We start from the raw sequence: 22,975 nt of genomic DNA, 5'->3' as shown, positions 1-22,975 counted from the left end.
TCCCCAAGAACCTAGGGCTTCAAATTTAGATGAGATCAGAGGATGCTCCCAGAGGATTCAGCACTCCCTCTCTTTACAAAACTCATACCCTTTTATTGAGTACGTGTTTAATATCGATCTTGCCTGCTAGACTGTAAGTGCTGTGAAGGCAGGAATGGCATTTGCTTTGTTCTTTTATTTAGTCTTAGCAGTAACACATTACTAGGCACAAAGTAAATAATAAATAGTCCAGTTTAAAAAGGCTTAAATTGGCTCATAATTGCTAAAAATATTTATTAACACATTGTTAACATGCTATACTATACAGTCACTGTTTAGTATCCTTGCAATAGACCAAGGCTCCCTTTCCACGTATAAAGCACAAAGCCCAACAGAGAACTGCTGTTATTCAGGCAACCATGATTACTTTATTATCCAAACATCTAAAAGAAAGTAAATAAAAATCTGATAACAATGTCAATCACTGTTAATCATTCACCTTCAAAATCCATGCTCCAATAATAAAAGAAACTCCAATTATAGATTTGACGTCTAAATTATCACCTTCCTAAGAAACTGCAAAAGTTTAGAAAAGTTCAGATTCTGATCATCAAAGGGATATATAATCAAAGGAATATTGTCTGGAACATCTAATGAGGGAGTACAAAGAACAAATGCCATGCATTTGGAATAATGATTAAGAGCACAGCCCTAGAGCCAAAAGCCTGTGCTCAAATCCTGACTTTACCATTTTCCAGCACTGTGACCTTGAACAAGTAACTTAATCTGTGCTTCAGATTTAACACCTATAAGACAGGCCTGAAAAACTGTACTTACATCATCAAACTGTCTTTTTATTTTGTGTCTGTATTAGTGCTATTAAGATGAAACCTAGGCTATCATACCGCAAGATTTATGGACTCTGCCTTTTATGTTCTTCTTATGTCAGTTCTGTTTCATCTCAACTTGTTCGTACACTAATTTTCTTTTCCTATTCCAAGTCTCCTCATTGAAGTCAGTGAGAACCAAGAAATGAAATTAGTTATTTCTCTTTTTTTTTTTTTTGAGATGGGGTCTCACTCTGTCATCCAGGCTGGAGTCCATGATACGATCTCAGCTCACTGCAACCTCTGCTTGTTGGGTTCAAGAGATTCTCCTGCCTCAGCCTCCTGAGTAACTGGGATTACAGGTGCCTGCAACCAAACTGGCTAATTTTTACTAGAGATGGGGTTTCACTATGTTGGCCAGGCTGGTCTTAAACTTCTTACCTCAGGTGATCTGCCTACCTCAGGCTCCCAAAGTGTTGGGATTACAGGTGTGAGCCACCACGCCAGGCCAATTCTCTCCCTTTGAAGAGTATCAAACACACTAACAGGCAAGTACATTTTAGCATTTATGGGAAAGTCTCTAAAAGCAGAGTAAGACTGAATCTGCAGAAGCAGATGTGCCATGGAGACATTTAGAGCAATGTGGTCAGTACAATGTCAGCAACACTGTTGCCACAGTCATCATGGCTTTTATCTTAGCATAGGTGGGCACAGGCTCCTGAGGTCAGAAACAGGCTGAAATCTACTGGCTTGGCTTAGATAGATCAGAGGCAAGTGAACATTTCAGTATGAATTAATAACGACTTCATATAGTTTTTGTACATGTTTAATATATAAGCAACTACAACATAGATTAAAGAATTAGAGTAGGCTGAATGCCATTTCACCCAGGATGGAATTATTACTTTTGTCTTACATTGTTTTTCTTTGTTTGTCCCTTCTAGATTATTTAGGGGAATGTAACAAGTGGCACTTAATAGTGGGATACTAATAGCACTTCAAATTTGTATAGCCTATACATATTTTAAACACTTTATTCTCAAGTTGAACAGTTTCCATTATTTTCTCTAAACAAACTTGAAAGAATGAATAATTTTCATTCACTTATTCCATTTACTTATTTGACCAATTTTAGTAGAACATCTACCACGTTTTGACCCGATAAGGGTTCAGCGGAAGTCCTTGTCTTTTGGCAGGTGTCTGTTAACAAACAACTTGGGGCCAGGCGCAGTGGTTCACGCCTGTAATCCCAGCACTCTAAGAGGCCGAGGTGGGCAGATCACTTGAGGTCAGGAGTTTGAGAACAGCGTGGCCAACATGGTGAAATCTTGTCTCTACTAAAAATACAAAAATTATCTGGGCATGGTGGTAAGCACCTGTAATCTCAGCTACTCAGGAGGCTGAGGCAAGAGAATGGCTTGAACCTGGAGGCGGAGGTGGCAGTGAGTCTAGATCATGTCACTGCACTACAGCCTGGGCAACAGAGCAAGACTGTCTCAAAAACACACACACACAAAACAAAACAAAACAAACAAAAACAACAAAAAACCCAACTTGGTCCTGGTCTCAACAGTCCTCTCCTGCACCACAAGTAGCGCTCCAAGCTCCATTTTGATCCACAACAGGAAATGTGAGCACACATTCTAACATAATAGGTGAAAGTCATTCCTGGCCGGGCGTGGTGGCTCAAGCCTGTAATCCCAGCACTTTGGGAGGCCGAGACGGGCGGATCACGAGGTCAGGAGATCGAGACCATCCTGGCTAACACGGCGAAACCCTGTCTCTACTAAAAATACAAAAAACTAGCCGGGCGAGGTGGCGGGCGCCTGTAGTCCCAGCTACTCTGGAGGCTGAGGCAGGAGAATGGTGTAAACCCGGGAGGCGGAGCTTGCAGTGAGTTGAGATCCTCCACTGCACTCCAGCCTGGGAGACAGAGCCAGACTCTGTCTCAACAAAAAAAAAAAAAAAAAGAAAGTCATTCCTAAGAGAAAAATGAAATTGAGAGCTTAGCCAACTCAGTCATGCCCTCTTAGATAAAATATATTTATGTTCCAGCCTTCTCCTTCCTTTTTGCACCCTTCCCAACACCACAAAAGGAAGTCATTGAAAACAGTTAATTCTTGTGTAACAATCTTGAGTGCTAAAGTTAAACCTTGTTTCTCAGATCTTTGGAGTTCAAGTCAATAACAAATTGGACTACACATTTACAGATGCCATTAACACTTTAAATGGAAGATATATTTCCTGCCTCTTTAGTAAGAAGGAAGTTGAGCAGCCTACACCCAAGCAATTTGTACCTTTCAGGCAGCAGCAATAAAAATGATCCTTTTACATGAAGGAATAAATTAATGTGTTAGGTTGGAGAGCACTGTAGAGCTTCCGGTTAAATGTTAACTATTTAGAGGAATTATCCTGATTCTATCATTTATCACATATTGTGTAGTTTTAACACTGCCTTGCAGATATGGAATCCCAAATCATCAACATTGTGGTCACAGTCTATTAGCTTGGTGGACTTTGATAGATAGCTCAGTAAATGCACCTTCCCTCCATCCTGGCCCTCCCTCCAGTGTAATTTTAGGATGTAATTACGGAGGAAAAAAGTTTTGAAGGTACCTTAATGCATTTCCCTAGCAGCAGGATGCATGTGCTCAGAGTAGCAGTGACTTGGAGATATTAACTCGTATACTCAAAGAACAGTCTGGGAAGGGTTTGTCACAAACTGTTCCTACAAGTGGAAGACTTGCTATTAATAATATTAGGATTCTTCCAGAAGAGGGCTTTTGAGTATGAAAAGTTACCCTCCTTCCAAGTATTCTATATGGCTGATAGTTGTTGAGATCCTGATTAGGAAGTACCTGCTAGTGAAGTGTTACAAAGAGGGAAAGTAGCACATGTGATTTGAATCTATCTAAAAGGCTTGTCGTGAGGCCCTTAAAGAAAATAAAACAGTTCTTTCTGTCTTTAAAAGACATTCATCTATTTAAGAGAAGATCTTTGTTGTATAGCTCTACGTTAACAATTATGCTGTAATTTATGCAGGTATATGCATCACTTTTGTTTTTTTTCTTTCTTCCTAGAAGGAATCACAAGAATTTCTTAACAAGTGATTGTCTTTGGAGACCACTTTGTATTTCCTATTTTATTTTATTTTATTTTAAAGGCATAAAAGTCCAAAGAGAAAATAATATTCACCCCACATAATTAAACATTCAGCTTGCCAATCCACACAGAGCCAGCCATTTGCTAAGCCTGTGATTTCAGGGGCCGAGAGAATGGAAGCAGTTTTTAAAACATTTATAATTATTTATATTGTGATTCCAAATGGGTGATCTGGAGAGATGTTTTGATACATCTGATTCTTGAAGAAATTATGCCAAATTAGAATTCACTAATATCAGTATAAAGTAGTACGCATACAGGGCCACATAATGATGTATTATAAAAAATTTGTCACCAATCACGTTCCAATACAAAATGATAATGGACAAATCAGAAATGAGGTAGCCTGGCTGGGTGTGGTGGCTCATGCCTGTAATCCCAGCACTTTGGGAGGCCAAGGCGGGCAGATCACCTGAGGTCAGGAGTTCAGGACCAGCCAGGCCAACGTGGTGAAACCCCGTCTCTAATAAAAATACAAAAAAAAAAAAAAAAAAAAATAGCTGGGTGAGGTGGCGGGCGCCTGTAATCCCAGCTACTGGAGAGGCTGAGACAGAAGAATCGCTTGAACCTGGGAGGCGGAGGTTGCAGTGAGTCATGATGGCACCCTTGCACTCCAGCCTGGGTGACAAGAGCAAAACTCCATCACCAAAAAAAAAAAAAAAAAAAAGAAAAGAATAAAAGAAATGAGGTAGCCTGAAGCAATAGCAATATTCACTTTTGCAAGTGATGGACCATCCCAAAGTGGATCAGCTTTAGTAGCCTCATCAAATAATAAAATGTACAGGCCAAGAACACCAACCACCAAAGAATGGCATGTAAATACTACCCTTGAGTTCCATCCAATCTTCTTTTCAAAGCTGAGACTATTGAAACTTGGAGAAACTTTTGTGAAAACCAGTAACTTACAAAGTAGAAAAGAAGCTGAAAGGTGAAAAAGCTGGCACAAATAACGCTGATGAACAATCTCATGTTGATATTCATATTTCTTCAAAGAGGGGTTACAGTGGTGGAGCTGGAAATAGAAACTAATTTCTCCCTCTGACTCTCCACCTGGTTCCTTCCGTCTAGACTTTTCAGCACTCGTGGCTAAAAATGGGACCCACTTGAGAAGTGTGCTGTGTCCCGGGGTGAGTCGCCCGCGGGTGGCGGCTGAGCCCAGGCGGAAGAGGGCAGTGGGTAGCTAAAGGCTTCTGGTCATCCGGCCCGACCGAGTACTGGAGCCAGCCAGAGCCACCATGCGAGATGCTTGCGGGATCCAGGGAAGCCGCGGGATCCAGGGAAGCCGCGGGATCCAGGGAAGCCGCGGGCTCCGGGCCGGTTGGAGATGTAGTCGCAGAGGCTACCGCCGCGGCCACCGTGCCCACCCGGACTGTGGGCGACTTTGTATTTTCTAACCCACCTAATACATATATTGGTTTTCTTTTATTGTTTTATAGACAATAGGAATTATTTGGATAGGGAGATTACCTCAGAGTAGTAAACTTATGAGTAACTTCTGTATTTTCTTTCTGTGTTTCAGTTTTTATTTATATGTGTTTTCAAAATCTTCTACAGTCAACGTATTATTTGAATCCTTAGTAAAAAGAAAAGCTCATTTAAATCCAAGAAAAGGCTGAGCGTGGTGGCTCACATCTAAAATCCCAGTACTTTGGGAGTCTGAAGCTGGAGGACTGCTTGAAGCCAGGAGTTCAAGACCAGCCTGAACAACATAGCAAGACCCTGTCTCTACAAAAAATGTTTTAAAAATTAGCCAGGTATGGTGGCATGTGCCTGTAGTACCAGCTACTTGGGAGGGTGAGGTGGGAGGATCACTTGAACCTGGAATTTCGAGGCTGCAGTAAGCTATGATCTGATCACCACTGCACACAAGCCTGAACAACAGAGACCCTGTCTCCAAATAAACAAACAAAAAAGGCAAGAAAAATCTTTAGGGACTACACCTTTTTGGCAAACGTCAATTTAAATAAATACACACAAATAGCTATTCGTTTAATAAAATTCATTAATCAACCTTATTATATGATTTCCCCACTCAAAACGTTCATTTATAGAATTTAAAATATCAGTTATTCAGCATTACATAAAAAACCTATCATGATCAACTTCCACTCTCTATTTCCTGGCCTACCCCCCACATTTTAGCCAGATGGAACAAGTTAAAGTTCCTCTTGTGCCACCTTTCTATCCTGTGCCTCTTAAAGTGCTATTCCTTCTGCCTGGAACATCTTTCCCATCCCCTGACAACCTGATAAATTCCTATTTTTTCTTAGAATCCTGTTCAGAAGTTTCCACCTTTAAATAGGCACAGGTATACACTGCTGGTGGGTATATTAACTAATATAACATTTAAGGAAAACAATTTGGCCTTATCTATCAAAATTACAAATGAATGTATCCTTCAACCCAGCAGTTCCACTCCTAGGAATTTAATCTACAGATATACTCACACACTTTTGCGAAATGTTATGTAAGATTATTCACCGCAGTATTGTAGGAGCAAAACATTGAAAACAACCTACACACTCACAGAGTGGGAGGGAGTTGGTTACACATATTATAGAAATCTATACAGTGAAATACTAAGCAGCTTTCAAATGAACAAGGACACCCTTTGTGAACTGACATTGAAAAATCAACACATACTGTTAAGTGAGAAAAGCAAAGTACAGAACATAAAAGGAACACCAAAAGCTCTGTAAAAAGAGAACACATATAAATTTGCTTGCATGTATACAAATATTTATAGAAGGATACTTCTAAAAAAAACTACTAAAACTGCTAGGAAAACAGGAATAGGTAGGTAGCTTCACTGGATATCATTTCATATTTGTTGAAATTTTGATACTGTGTGCATGTATTATTGATAAAGTAAAATTGTAAGAGTTTAAAAATCAAAACCTGTACTTTAAAACATCTTTATGAAAATATCTCTAATTATCTCCACCATTCCTTTATTCAATAATTAGAACCTTACTGGCTGCTAACACTATGTGCCAGGTACTATGGTAGGGAGAGAGAGAAGAAATAAAACAACCCACAAGGAAAATGAACTTCAGTGTACAACTCAGAAAAGCAGATAGAATATCCCCTTTCAGTGAGTGTGCAGGGTGCAAGGTATGACAGGAGCATATAGGAGAAACAGCACCTACACATTTCTAACAGTGCTCACATCACTGACTCACGCATGGCTGTTTACATGGCTGTCTCTCAAACTGGACTGTTATCTCTTTGACGATGTCTCAAAGCTTAACATAGTGCTATGCACATAGGAGGTATACATGGTTAAGTGAACCACTAAATAAAGGTATAATAGAAATAATCACTGCATTGTTTTTTGTTTTTTGAAACAGTTAAGAGCTAATTAAGGGTGGGAGTGATGGCTCACACCTGTAATCCCAGCACTTTGGGAAATCAAGGCAGGAGGCTCACTTGAGCCCAGCAGTTTAAAATCAGCCAAAACAACATAGTGAGGCTCCCTCTTTACAAAAAGAAAAAGAAAAGGAAAAAAATAGCTGGGCATGGTGGTGTATGCCTGCAATTCTAGCGGAGGCTGAAGAGGGAGAATCACTTGGGCTCAAGCATTTGAGGCTGCAGTGAGCCGTGACTGCACCACTGTACTCCAGCCTGGGTGACAGGGTAAGAAAGACTATCTCAAAAAAGAATAGAAAGGCTGGTCACAGTGGTTCATGCCTGTAACCCCAGCATTATGGGAGGCTGAGGTGGGAGGATTGCTTGAAGCCAGAAGTTCAAGACCAACCTAAGCAACAATGTGAGGCTCCCCCCATCTCTACAAAACACACAAAAAAATTAGCCAGGTGTGGTGGCATGCACCTGTAATCCCAACTACTTGGGAGGCTGAGGCAGGATCATTTGAGCCCAGGAGTTTGAGGCTGCAGTGAGCCATTATCATGCCACTGTACTCCAAACTGGGTAACAGAGAGACCCTGTCTCAAATAAAAATAAAACAGGGTTGGATGTGGTGGCTCACGCCTGTAATCCCAGAACTTTGGGAGGCTGAGGCGGGTGGATCACAAGGTCAAGAGTTCAAGACCAGTCTGGCCAATATGGTGAAACCTTGTCTCTACTAAAAATACAAAAATTAGCCAGGCGTGGTGGTGGGCATCTGTAATCCCAGCTACCCAGGAGGCTGAGGCAGGAGAATGGCTTGAACCTGGGAGGCGGAGCTTGCAGTGAGCCGAGATCATGCCACTGCACTCCAGCCTGGGTGACAGAGCGAGACTCTGTCTCAAAAAAAATTAAAATTAAAATTAAAAAATAAAACAAAAATTTCAAAAAAGAAAACAAAAGAGCTAATTAAGTACTCAGCTACATCATCATAAGAACTTAGTATACGGATCTAAGGATAAAAAGATTTAAAAATAAATTCCATATCGTATGCATACACACACATGAATGTATTTAATTGTCACAAACATACTGAAGGTTATGCTTATAACTATGTGGGATTTCATCTCCCCCCAATATATTAAATATGTACAGAGTGTGTATAATTCCCATAGGCACAATGCTGGGCTTGAAATACAACGGTAAAAACAGAAATAGCTGGCCGGGCATGCTGGCTCACGCCTGTAATCCCAGCACTTTGGGAGGCCAGGTGGGTGGATCACTTAGGTCAGGAGTTTGAGACCAGCATGGCCAACATAGGGAAACCTCATCTCTATTAAAAAAACACAAAAATTAGCTGGGCATGGTGGTGCGCACTTGGAATCCCAGTTACTTGGGATGCTGAGGCATGAGAATCACTTGAACTCCAGCCTGGGTGACAGAGTGAGATTCTGTTTCCAAAATAAAAAAAAACAGACATAGGGAAGTTATAGGTTACTGAGAGATTCACTAAATAATCACAAAAGTAATTTTCTATACCATTAAGAAGAAGAGAGAAAGTGGAAGGCACGATCAAGATTTCTCCTAGCCTGCAGTAAGGAAAGAAAAGACTTGTAAAAATCTTTGTGTCTCAGACAGTATCAGATAAAGGTTATATTAGGGGTATGTGGAGGGAATTCATTGAATTGAACTTAGATGGAAAAAAACCCTTTATTTTCCTGAACCGCTAACTGAAATTTATTAGTTCCTTCTATTATAAATGTAGCCAATAATCCACTGTGTTATTTGTGATTCTACCACCGATAGATATATCACAGATATTTTCATTCACATTATATGTATTACATATATCTCAAAATTATTTTGCAATTATATTAGCCTCACTACCATTTCTTGCTATTTAATGTGTTTAATAAAGAAGTTCTTATTACTGTATCATAAATCTGATTTCTATCTGTTTTTGTAATTGTATTTTTTTTCTTTTGAGATGAAATCTTGCTCTGTCTCCCAGGGCTGGAGTGCAGTGGCGTGATCTCAGCTCACTGCAACCTCTGCCTCCCAGGTTCAAGCAATTCTCTTGCCTCAGCCTCCCAAGTAGCTGGAATTACAGGTGCATGCCATCACACCCAGCTAATTTTTGTATTTTTTTGGTAGAGACAGGGGTTCACTAGGCTGGCAGGCTAGTCTCGAACTCCTGACCTCAAGTGATCTGCCCACCTCAGCCTCTCAAAGTGCTGGGATTACAGCGTGAGCCTCCGCACCTGGCCTATTTTAGTGTATTTCAATACAATTGATTTCCTTTGTAATCTTATTTTATGCATTTAAAAACATTTTTTTCTGATAAGGGGTCCATGGACTTAACCAGACTGCCAAAGGAACCCATGATTCCCCCCAGATTTCTGCAAATCCCTGGGCTATAAATATGGATCAGGTTGAGATAACAATGTTGGCATACCCTAGAAACATTGGCAAGAGATTTCTGTTTCTATTTACCTTTGGAAGGGATGGGGAAAAAAAGAGTGCCAATTCACTGTAAAGTTCCAAGTAAAATGAATAATGGTAAAAGACTGTTTGGTAAGTCTGTATTTTCAATTTTACTGCATTTTTCAATGAGTATATGTCATATTTTGATGATGCATCTGTGGATGTACAATTTTTGTGAATATTATGTAAGTGTGCTATTGAGAAACACAGTGCTTATATATTTTACACAGCTACCCTAACCATGGTGATCATATGAAGGGTCAGTTAGGTCAATTCTATATGTGGTAGATTATTGTTCAGCAAATATTCACTTTCCCCTCCCACAACCCCTATTGTGGAGTACACTTTCCTTCTCCAGTATGTTGGAAGCGGCCTTTTGATTTGTTTGGTCAATGGAACATGGACAAAAACCAAAGTGTGAGGCCAGGCATGGTGGCTCATGCCTGTAATCCCAGCACTTTGGGAGGCCAAGGTGGGCAGATCACTTGAGGTCAGGAGTTTCAAACCAGCTTGGCAAATACGGTGAAATCCCATCTCTACCAAAAATACAAAAATTAGCTGGACATGGTGGCACATGCCTGAAATCCCAGCTAATCAGGAGGCTGAGGCAAGAGGATTGCTTGAACCTGGGAGGCGAAGGTTACAGTAAGCCAAGATTGCACCATTGCACTCTTGACAGAGTGAGATCTTGTTTCCAAAAAAAAAATTAAATGGTGGCAATGCTGCCATAAAAAATGTAAAAGTTATGAAAATATCTATCAAATTTGCCCTTAGACTGCCTCACACATTTATTAACTTACTGCCCCTCTTAAGGAAACTGAAACTAGAAGGCATATGGATTTCAGAATTCTGATGCAGACCAAGAGCATTAAAGGCCTTAAAATTGATAAAAAAAAAAAACTGTTTAGGTTAGTATTTAGCATTTTTTATCCTTCTTCTCCTGAACCAACTTTTTCTATTAACCAACTACAGTCCTGACTGTGTCGGATAAGAGGGCTTCTATATTTCAGCCTACTAGAAATCCTATTGTGGGCATTACAATTATAGGGCTATACTGTTTTATTTTGTTTGCTGTAAATCCTGTTTGTAAATAAGCTTGAAGTCCTTGCAATGAGTTTGAGTACTACAATTTGATTTCATGTTGAGCTTGCGCACTGTGGTGAGTTTTGATGTAATATTGGTTTATTGCTGGGTGCGGTGGCTCATTCCTGTAATCCCAGCACTTTAGGAGGCTGAGGCGGGAAGACCACAGGATATGGGGGGGTTGAGACCAGCCTGACCAACATGGAGAAACCCCGTCTCTACTAAAATTTCAAAATTAGCCAGGTGTGGCGCATGCCTGCAATCCCAGCTACTCGGGAGGCTGAGGCAGGAGAATTGCTTGAACCTGGGAGGCAGAGGTTACAGTGAGCAGAGGTCATGCCATTGCACTCCAGCATCGGCAACAAGAGCAAAAACTCTGTCTCAAAAAAAAAAAAATTGGTTTCTCTAATAATTTAATCATGATTTTATTTTTATTGTTTCTGAGATGGAATCTCACTCCGTCAGCCAGGCTGGAGTGCAGTGGTGCAATCTCGGCTCACTGCAAGCTCTGCCTCCCAAGTTCATGCCATTCTCCTGCCTCAGCCTCCTGAGTAGCGGGGACTACAGGCACCCACCACCATGCCCAGCTAATTTTTCGTATTTTTAGTGGAGATGGGGTTTCACTGTGTTAGCCAAGATGGTCTTGATCTCCTGACCTCGTGATCCACCCGCCTCAGCCTCCCAAAGTGCTGGGATTACAGGTATGAGCCACCACACCTGGCCTTACTCATCATTTTAAATTTCTGTTAACCAGGCCAGGTGTGGTAGCTCACCCTTGTAATCCCAGCACTTTGGGAGGCTGAGGTGGGAGGATCACTTGAGCTCAGGAGTTCCAGATCAGCCCGGGCAACATAGTGAAACCCCATCTCTACAAAAATTAAAAATTAGCCAGGCATGGTGTCATGCACCTGTACACCTAGCTACTTGGAAGGCTAAGGAGACAGGATCACCTGATCCCAGGAGGTTGAGGCAGCAGTGAGCAGCAGACTTTGTCTCATCCATTCATAAATAATAAAAGAATCAATTTGGAATAATAACATACACATGCTACTTTCTATGTGCTAGGTATCCAGTGCTTTACATATATTGACTGAATTAATTTTCTTAAGTGCTTTATATAAATTACTGATTTAATTTAAATTTAAACTTAATTTTGATATAATATTACAGGTACTACTAACATGGTTCCTGTAAGAGTTACAGAAAGAGGAAAGAAACATGAAACACAGCTTGGCAGTTAAAGATAGGTTTACTTTAGATAAAACATGAGAGGGGCTTCTGGCCGATTTTTGGTTAGGAGCACTTTCTCTTACAGACTCCAATTTTACAGATGAGAAAAATGAAGTTTGAGACTAAGTAATCTGCCCAAAGTCATAGAGCTAATTGCGGGTGAGGTAGGATTGGACACAGGCAGTTTAGTTTGAGTGTGTGCTCAGGGGCTCTGCCCTATACTATCACAAAACTCACCTAACACTATTCAGTCAGATTCTCACCAACGAAATCTGGAGTTGTGATTCAGATGGTAGAACTATAAATGTGGATGCTGTGTAGCAGCAATATTCTGCCATAGAAATAAAGAAGCCGAGAACTTGGAGACAGAGAAATAAAGTAGATGTCAAGAGAGAAGTTTTAATTAGATGGCAAGAGATAGGGAGAATGGTTGCCAGCGTCAGTCCAGTACCAGCTCTGTTGCCTAGACGAACTGCCCTTGTATTTAAAGGAACACACCTTGTTGTCCACGTGATAAAATTCCTTTCTTGTTTAAGATAGCACAAGATTTTATTACTTGTAACTATAAGAACCTTAACTCATCAGAACTGATCAACCAAATGATTGGTTGGATGCTTGAACTGAACTGAAATTGATAAAGTAGTGCCAAAATATGTACTTGCTATGTAACAACAAGAATAAAAAATATTCAGATAACATTTTTAAAAAATACGGATGAATCTTAATTGTTACGTTTATTCTAATCAAATAATAGTATTAATTTTATTGTTTTCCCCATCTCTGACATATGGAATTGCTCTGAATTTTGTTTTTTAATTTGGCATGCTTGATGAAATCTGTGCCAATCCGATAAGGAGGAAGTAATTACAGAATGCTTACCCTCACCTCCCATTTATAGAACAGAGAAACTGTAGCTCCAAGAAAGAGCTCCCTTCCTTTGCTGGCACAGTGCTGCTATTTTTGTTTCTGTCAGTTAAGAATATCTATCCAGGCCGGGCGCGGTGGCTCAAGCCTGTAATCCCAGCACTTTGGGAGGCCGAGACGGGCGGATCACGAGGTCAGGAGATCAAGACCATCCTGGCTAACACGGTGAAACCCCGTCTCTACTAAAAAATACAAAAATCTAGCCGGGCGAGGTGGCGGGCGCCTGTAGTCCCAGCTACTCCGGAGGCTGAGGCAGGAGAATGGCGTGAACCCGGGAGGCGGAGCTTGCAGTGAGCTGAGATCCGGCCACTGCACTCCAGCCCGGGCGACAGAGCAAGACTCCGTCTCAAAAAAAAAAAAAAAAAAAAAAAAAAAAAGAATATCTATCCAGTGCCAATATAGTATAGCCGTGTGTTAGTCTGGTTAAATGGCTTTTGTTAAAGGACAGTGTGCTAACCATTGGACAATCAATTATCTTACCATGATACTGTGACCTTGAATTTCTAGACATGGAACATGGTAAAGCCAGAATAGGTCATTTTTCCTCCATTCTATTCTTGATAACCTAGCTTTCCCATTCCCAACGACTGTTGACACTACAACAATCTCCACTTTTGTATGGCTGGAAGCTTAATTTTCAACTTATCTCAATCATTTACTCTTCTCATAACATCAGTTGCTGCTTCTTCCTAAATAATATTAATGTATATACCCTTTGTGAGAAATAACCAACATGTGTAGACTAATTTCTTTCTTTACACTGCCACTGTCAAGTGTCTAAGTCCAGACACTTGTCATCTCTTTTCACTTGCGTTGCTCTACTGTCCTTTACATTTTTTTCCTTTGTCAGTGTGGGCCCTGCCAGTCCATTACTGCAAGATTCCTGCTGCAGTAATTGATCTCATCTACTCATCATAAGGTTTGGCCTATATATATTCCCTTCTATTGGTTCTACATTGCCTTCCCACCGTCCTGAGCTCAAACCTAAGATCTTCAGCACCATCTTCAGGGCAGAAGGCTTCAAGTTTCCTGTAGGACTGATATCCTGATAGTGATTCCCTAATCAAGAAAAGTAATTCTCCAGGGTAACCCAACTAGTCCATTTTCTCCTTTTGTCCTCCCCATTCCTTCTCCTGCGTCTCCAGGGTGCCTTATCTATTCATCCCACTTCTTCCTTTAGACCTTCTCCAAACAGTCTGAGTAGCTCCTCCCTTATTAGAAAAGGAGACAATTAGTGACAGCTTTCACTGTGCTAAATATTTTACAAGTGCTCTCAAATAACCTCATGGTAATCCAGTGAGGTAGTACTATTATGTCTCTCAGTTTTCAGATGAGAAAACTAAGGCTGCGAGAAATAAGTAGCTCACTGGTAAGTAGTGAATCGAAAACTTGAACTGAGAACTATGTAACTTTAAAAGCTGGTGTGGTGGCCCACGCCTGTAATCCCAACACTCTGGGAGGCCAAGGCAGGTGGATCACCTGAGGTTAGGAGTTCGAGACCAGCTTGGCCAACGTGGTGAAACTCCGTCTCTACTAAAGACACAAAAATTAGCTGAGCATGGTGGTGTGCACCTGTAGTCCCAGTTACTCAGAAGGCCAAGGCAGGAGAACTGTTTGAACCTGAGAGGTGGAGGTTGCAGTGAGGAGAGACTGAGCCACTGCACTCCAGCCTGGGTGGCAAAGCCATACTCTGTCTCCAAAAAAAAAAAAAAAAAAAAAGTTCTTACATTCTGCTAGTAGTGACTAGGCTTTTGTTTAGTTTATCATAGTAAACAATATTGGTCCAGGTAATTTCTTATTTTGCTTGTGTGTGTATGCTATGGAAGACCTAAGAAGTTATGCTTGGCTTCCTTATTGTTTTTTTCTTACCAGTAATTTGTGTAAAGGGATCTGTGATTTTCTTGCATCATCATTCATTTTAAGGACTCAATAGGATATAATCATCTTTTCCAAAGTGTGGATAGAGAGATTTCTGAGTTCAATTTAGTGGGTCATAAACAATTAAAGCCTTTAAACATTGAATAGAACAGAAAAATCCCTTTCATATGTAATATATGGCAACAGTAGGTATTGTTTAGTCAAATTTTCTTTCGGTTTTGTGTGTGTAACAGCTTGCAATGTATGTTTTACTACAGATTCCTATCAAAAACATAAAAAAGACACAGGGTTACTTATGAATAAGAAAAAAATCCAGTATCCACACCTGAGAACCACTGTATTTAATGGGATTTTTACCATTCAAGGAATCAAAACACCTCCCATTATGAAACAAAGTCGAATTACAGAAAGGTATTTAATTAAGCCTGTACTAAGAAAGTTTCTAAATACCTTTAATAATAGTGAACCCAAACCTAAGGAGGATTTTATAAGTTAGCAAGAGTGTAATTTGCTTCACAGTGCAGTTATCAGATTGAGAAGCAATTTTATACAATAGAAAATCTGAGAATTTCTTTTATTTGATTTAAAATGTTCATCTTGGCCAGGTGTGGTGGCTCACACCTGTAATCCCAGCACTCTGGGAGGCCGAGGTGGGCAGATCACCTGAGGTCAAGAGGTCAAGACCAGCCTGACCAATGTGGAGAAACTCGTCTCTACTAAAAATACAAAATTAGCCGGGCATGGTGGCACATGCCTATAATCCCAGATACTAAGGAGGCTGAGGCAGGAGAATCTCTTGAACCTGGGAGGCAGAGATAGCCATGAGCCGAGATCGTGCCCCATTGCACTCCAGCCTGGGCAACAAGTGCGAAACTCCATCTCAAAACAAAAAAAACAAAATGTTTGTTTGATGAAAAAATGTTCATCTCAGAGCAAAAAATCCAATATGGAATTAAAAGCAAATGAGGTTGGATATGGTGGCTCACACCTGTAATCCCAGTACTCTGGGAGGCTGAGGTGGGTGGATTACTTGAGGTCAGGAGTTCAAGACCAATCTGTCCAACATGGTGAAACCCTGTCTCTACTAAAAATACAAAAATTAGCTAGGCATGGTGGCGTGCACCCGTAGTCCCAGCTACTCGGGAGGCTGAAACAGGAGAATCACTTGAACACAGGAGGCGGAGGTTGCAGTGAGCTGAGATCACGCCATTGCACTCCAGCCTGGGTGACAGAGCGAGACTCTATCCTAAAAAAAACAAAAACAAAAAAACAAAAAACAAAAAAAATTAGCCAGGCATGTTGGCAGGTGCCTGTAATCCCAGCTACTTGGGAGGCTGAGGCAGGAGAATCGCTTGAACCCAGGTAGGCAGAGGTTACAGTGAGCTGAGATCGCATCACTGCACTCCAGCTTGGGCAACAAGAGTCAGACTCTGTCTCAAAAAAAAAAAAGTCATAATATTAATGCACAAAAAAATTACATAATTCTCTTAATATCATTATTAAATACCTAATGAGTGGTCAAATTTTTCCAAATTATCTTATAGATATTTTTATACTTTGTTCAAATTAGCATTTAAACAAGGTTGATTTATTGCATCTGCTTGACATAACCCTTAAGTCTTTTAAAATCAATCTACAGCTTTCTCCTTTATTTTTTTAATTTTATTTTTTGTAATTTGTTGTTTCAAGAAATAGCCATGTTTTTAAGGTTCCTGTGCCTTAAAAATAGAGAAGTAGGGCTTCATATTAGTTAGGTTTAAGTGTTATGATACACTCTTTTGTTCTGTTGTTTGTGATGAGTCCTATTAAACATAATAAACAAGAAGTTACTACAATTGTAGTTAAAAAGTTGATTCTGGGGACCAGGCGTGGTGGCTCATGCCTGTAATCCCAGCACTTTGGGAGGCCAAGGCAGGTGGATCACCTGAGGTCAGGAGTTTGAGACCTGCCTGACCAACATGGAGAAACCTCGTCTCTATTAAAAATACAAAATTAGCCAGGCATGGTGGTGCATGCCTATAATCCCAGCTACTAGGGAGGCTGAGGCAGGTGAGTCGCTTGAATCCAGGAGGCAGTGGTTGCAGTGAGCCAAGATTATGCCATTGCACTCCAGCCTGTGCAATAGGAGTGAAACTCCATCTCAAAAAAAAAAAAAAAGTTGGTTTCAGAGGTATAAATCGTTGACATCTTAAACTCAATAGCCATTATAATGATGACATCTAAGAGAAGAAAAAATAAACACTTGCAAGAACTTCATTTTTTGATTATGCCAGGACATGCACACACACTAAGATTCTTAGAGAACGGTAATTTTTTTTTTTTTTTTTTACAAATAGTAAAGCCAAACTAAAATTGTACTGTTATTTTCCTAATAGTTCTTCTTAGTAATAATTTAAGACCCTGAAAGTTACCTGATTTTTAGGTAGCTCAATTCTCAGTTGATGTTATGACTCCCTGGTAGAAGTCTTCCACTTCTATGAGCCCCAATTGTATGCTATGTAAATATAAGTAGCCCCTACCTGATAATTATATACATATTTACAAGGCAGAAACTTAAGACAAAATGATATTTGGCACTATAAAATTCCTCTCAACCTCATTATATATGAAAGCAGCAGCCTAACATTTTAAGTGTGTTACTGTTATATGAGTGTTTAATTATGTAAATAAATCTTTGAAAACCTGCAGACACAACACAAAGCCAACAGCAAGTTTGCCTCAGTTGCTACAGGAGTATAGATACCAAGTTAGAAAAGAAAACAGTCCCAGAGTAGTGTGCAAGGCACTACCTACCATAGACCTGGGCTTGCTGATGGCCACCAGACTAGTGAGGAAGTCTTCATCGTGCAGCTGGCTGAAAACATGGGCGTCATAGGCTACCATAATGGAGATTTCTTCCATCATCTTGCCAGCTGGCCTTTCCACAGCAGCAGCTGCTGTCCCAGCTCCAGACCAGACTATCCAAGGAAAAATCCTACTGCAGCTCAGTGCCAGTGTACACACCCACCTGAGTTCGAGGGGGTGGAGTGTCAAAAATCCAGAAAGAAAGAGAGAGAAAGAAAAAAAAAAAGCAGCTGCTATCACAGGCTTGGCTAGCAATTCACCCCCAGTAGGAAACTGAAGGAGGTTTCTTATCTATGCAGGAAGTATACACTATAAACACCTTCTGCATTCATAACAGAGAAGCTGGAAATTTTAATTTTTGGAAACCTTTAAACTTCAAAAAAGAAAAAAAAGTTTCCTAACTAGAAATATCCTATAGCAATAATAACAACAAAAAAACTGATTTGTGTTATGTTCTTGGTAATTAAAAATTTTCACAATAGCTCATCTTCTTACTGCAGTATTATTACATGAAGATTGTTCTTGGAGGAGAAGTAAATTTTCTTAGTGTTCTTACTGCTTATTTTTTCGTAATCTTAGAAAATAAACAGATGAAAACCATTTTAATTTCTCAGAATTTAAAGAAGTCATAGTACAGTTACAAATGATCTCCTGAAGTATGAAAAAAAAATTGTTTTCCCCTCGGAGTATTTCTGTTAAAGAAAAAAAATGCCAAACCATAAAAATGAAACAGGGACAGCAATATCAAGTAATAATCATTACTTCCTTTTCCTACTTAAAAAAAATAGGTATTTTAAGCATAATTTAGTTTTGTGTTGTTATTCAGAAAGCAATACAAGGGTCTCATTTATAAACTGGTTGTTTTGCTCCCACAGATGAAAGTCCTCTTTAAGGTTAGAGGTTTCTTTTAATTATTCAAATCAGTAGATAGCATTAACTGTTGGTATCTTAACCACCAGTAGTAATTTTTAAAATTACAGCTGGAGACCATAAATGAACTGCCATATTTCCAGATGAAAAGTTTGAAAGCTGCCCATAATCACCATTACAAAGTTGCTTGATCAGGAAATATAATGTATACTAATTTCATGGAAAAAGAATTAAGCAAATAAAAATGAGGGGAAGACAGATAAGGCTTCTCTGAAGTTGTTTTTCAATATTCCTCATTAAGCTAATCTCTTCCCTGCCTTTTCTAGATCATGACACTGCAGTACTATGAGACATATTATTTGTTAGAACTAGAAATCAATTTGGCAATGTTTGTCTAAAAATAAAAAGAAATAAGCTACTGGTTGAAATGTTTAGTCTTCATTACCAATAACAGGATTATGTTGTCTAAATTTGTTTGCTTTTCAGAAAACAAAACTCAGAATGAGATCGATAGTGTCTATTTTCCCATGTTTTCCTAAAGTATTTTTTCATCTACAGTAACATGATTACTTATATAACACTTGTCCCATTTAAATGTAATTAGTAGAGTTTTACAACTGCTATAGCATTCTAGCTTATAAGAGCGAGCACAAGGAAGGAGGGAAAAGCACCTTATTGCTAGGAAACAAGCAAATCTAATAAGCTTATTTAAACAAAAAAATGAAATATTTTAAATAAATCCGCAAGATTAAAACAGCTCCAAACTGTGTTTGACCCTTGCTGGAGTCAGTAAAGCATTTTTACTTCATTTTTGTTCGACAGTGCTGCTTTGTCTGTTAAGCATTATTTTCGTTAACATTTTTTTCCTGCACACTTATCCTGATGCTGACTAACCAGGTAAAAATTAAACAATAATCAGGAGACAAGGCATTATAAGGTGTCCAGGCAGTTCATACCTTTTAAACTCCTTATCTTTTCAGAAGTACTTTAAAAGATACTGTGAACCTCTTCATGCATTCACTAGCACCAGAAGATTTCAGATTATCTTGCAACATTTTCTAGATGTGAAAGCAATTCCTCTTGCTTTCATATTTTTCTTTGCTACACAGTGACTCAGTGCTTCCACACACGGATATCTGAATAAGGTGTACTGACAAAGACACCTGTTGTGGAAGGTAAAGAAAGTACTTCCCACAATGCCTTACTCCCTGCTGGCAACCATCCGGGACAAACAAGAGTTATAACCGCAGCTGAGCAGCTGCCTATGCACCCTGGGAGACTGCATTCAGCCTAACTATAGGTAATCTTCTTGGTTACGAAGAACCCGTATAACCCAAAAGAAAAGGACCAGAAAAAACAGTTTTAAATAGCACCTAGAGGTGCTGTACATTAAACTCTTAAAACATTTACGGCATCAGGCTATAAGTGTGCAAAACCATTTTTAGAAAAATAATCAAAGGCGTAAAAATAGTTTAAGTTTACATACACAGAGACTAATAACTTCAAATAATTCAGTCCTTTTAGAATTCTACACAGGTTCTTAGATAAATGTTTTTAAAAACTTCTATAATTTATAACTTTCAACAGATTGTTCTAATTAGCCACAGTGACTAGAATTATTAATAACATGTCATTTCTAAACCCAAGTGGTCCTCTATTAGAGCTGCAGTGCACAGATTTTCTTGAGCAAGCACACTCTAAGTTTGATTTGCAATCTTCACCTTTTGTGATCCTTAAAATGTTCCTTAAAGTTTACTTTTCAGAGTCTGGGAAGGAAAAATTCAAGGTTTCGTTTCCCCTTATTAAGTGTACTATATTTGTGGTTCCAACGAAAAGCATGCTCTTTGAAAACTGATGATTAGAGAAACTGTCGCTCTACTGTCATTTTCTCCAGTCTCAGAAATAACAGCTACACCAATACCCTCCGAAACTTCAGAAGCTATTGTACACAGTCATGTCTACAAACTCTTGTTTTACCATCCCCCCAGCCCATTGATTCCCCGGGTTATTTACACCTGAGTTTCTGAGGTTATCGCCTTCACACCACGCAACTGCATTGGAAAAAAAAAAAAAAAAGAAGGCAGTGGTGTGGAGAATTACCTGAGATCAAGGGCCGTGGTGTGGACAACACCATTTGCAGCTAAAACTTTCCAGAAGAGTATCAAACAGGCAACAGAAACCAACCGCACTCATGGTAATCAAATAGATGGTCCCCAGTTCAAGCAGGAACTAGCTAGCTGTCTGTCCCCGGGCAAGTCATTTAACTTCACTAGGTTTCAGTTTCCTCATGGTCATGTAAATTGAGAGGGAGAGAATAGATCCCTGGTTTCCACATGGGTGCAGAAAGTCAAAAGCAATGTGTCTTATTCCTATTTCCTTCCATCAAATAGGTTTATTTGATAGAAGATAGAAATAGGTTTATTTGATAGAAGCTATCAAATAGGTTTATTAGGTTTATAAACCCTTTCTGGATCTTATGAAGAAAATGTTTACAAATAAAATATCTACAATGATTTTTAAATGTTGTTCTGAGATTTTACACTGAGAGAGTATTCCATACTAGTAGCCAATTTTGCCCCAACAGTCATCCTTCTAGAACTGTTCTTTTTAACAAAAGCATACCTGGGTCATACTATGAGTCAAATAAACCATCTATTCTCAAGTGTCAAATTTAGAAACAGCCGAAATAAAAATCAAGAAAAGCTTGAATAAGATGTGGCTATTTTTCTATTGTTGTATTCTCTGCAATGCAGCAAAGCAGTTTCATTATGGGAGTAGCATTTTTTTATTCGTCAAAGCAGCAAGTATAAAAATTATCTCACCTCACTGGGCACAGTGGCTCACACCTGTAATCCCAGCACTTTAGGAGGCTGAGGTGGGTGGATCACGAGGTCAGGAGTTTGAGACCAGACTGGCCAATACGGTGAAACCCGGTCTCTACTAAAAATACAAAAATTAGCCACGTGTGGTGGCGCACGCCTGTAGACACAGCTACTTGGGAGGGTGAAGCAGAAGAATCTCTTGAACCCGGGAGGCAGGGGTTGCAGTGAGCCAAGATTACACCACTGCACTCCAGCCTGGGCGACAGAGCGAGATTCCATCTCGGGGAAAAAAAAAAATTATCTCAACTCAGGAGAGTAGCAGTCAAGACCCTTTTCCTATATCTCATATTCTACTTGTTGAATATTCTCATCACGTTAGCCATAAAATCAGGATCAGATGGAAAGAAGGACAAAACAACTATAAGAGAAATATGGTTTAGGCCAGGCACGGTGGCTCACGCCTGCAATCCCAGTACTTTTGGAGGCCGAGGTGGGTGGATCACGAGGTCAAGAGTTGGAGACCAGCCTGTCCAACATGGTGAAACCCCGTCTCTACTAAAAACACAAAAAAATTAGCTGGGCGTGGTGGTGTGTGCCTGTAGTCCCAGCTACTCTGGAGGCTGAGGCTGAAGAATTGCTTGAATCCAGGAGGCGGAGGTTGCAGTGAGCCAAGATCGCACCACTGCACTCCAGCCTGGGTGACAGAGCGAAACTCCATCTCAAAAAAAAAAAAAAAAAGAAATATGGTTTAGAGGGCAGAAGGTCTTTTGCAACCCCCACATAGATGAGTGGCGCCCTGAAGAAACTCTGCTCCTCCTGCATGACTGGCCCTCCTCTAATCTTTCATGAACATTCTTCCAGATGTTCCTAAATCATGCTATGTAAACATTCACAAAGTATACATGACTCAATGTTAAGCATCTTCAAAATGACAAAATGTTCACAGTGTTCACAGACAAAGAACTATGAGAAAGGCTGGTTGTGGTGGCTCACACCCATAATCCCAGAATTTTGGGAGGTCAAGGCAGGAGGACTGCTTGAGCCCAGATCTCTACAAAAAATTTAAAAATCAGCCAGGCCTGGTAGCAAGTTCCTGTAGCCTCAGCTATTTGCGGGGAACCCAGGAGGTTCAGGCTACAGTGAACTGCAATTGTGCCACTACACTCCAGCCTGGGTAACAGAATAAGACGCTGTCTCTTAAAAAAAAAAAAAATAGAACTATAAGAAAGACAAAATTCTATAAATACATTCTTAATTACAGAAAATCAATATTCCAAGCAGGTTTCTATCTACTCTTAGCAGTGTGCATTACAAAACCCATGTGCTCTAAGTGAGGTAACAAAAGAGAAAATATGAATGAGAAACCATAGAAATATCAGTAGAAGAAAGCTTTTCAGAATTTGTATTTCAGAATAGTCTAGTAATACCTACTGAGTTTTTACAATGGGAAAAGAACAAGTAAAAGTTAAGTAAACTTGTTCTCTTTAAAATTATGCAAAGGTAAATAAAGAACACCATTATTCTTGT

The 22,975-nt window shown here is 39.7% G+C and overlaps 1 protein-coding gene across 8 annotated transcripts in view; it reads right to left on the bottom strand.

Moving 5' to 3' along the window:
- RABGAP1L (RAB GTPase activating protein 1 like) overlaps positions 1-22,975 on the bottom strand; it is a 781,286-nt gene that overhangs the window by 101,670 nt on the left and 656,641 nt on the right. For 2 of the 8 annotated variants that reach the window (XM_010367380.2, XM_030935779.1), the window contains exons 1-2: positions 20,727-20,871; positions 17,706-17,919 (exon numbers count right to left, since the gene is read on the bottom strand). The exons of 3 other annotated variants lie outside the window; for them this stretch is intronic. In XM_010367380.2, coding sequence (XP_010365682.1) covers positions 17,706-17,816 — 111 coding nt within the window. In that variant the 5' untranslated portion in view covers positions 17,817-17,919; positions 20,727-20,871. Of the gene's footprint in view, positions 1-17,705; positions 17,920-19,582; positions 19,774-20,726; positions 20,872-22,975 lie in introns of those variants that run through there. 3 more of the 8 variants (XM_030935775.1, XM_010367381.2, XM_030935777.1) reach the window with 2 other exon arrangements.

Source organism: Rhinopithecus roxellana, chromosome 8, assembly GCF_007565055.1.
Source record: "Rhinopithecus roxellana isolate Shanxi Qingling chromosome 8, ASM756505v1, whole genome shotgun sequence".
In the NCBI taxonomy this organism is placed as follows: Eukaryota; Metazoa; Chordata; class Mammalia; order Primates; family Cercopithecidae; genus Rhinopithecus; species Rhinopithecus roxellana.
Note: the sequence above shows the minus strand (reverse complement) of the source record. Positions and strands in the feature narration are given on the sequence as shown.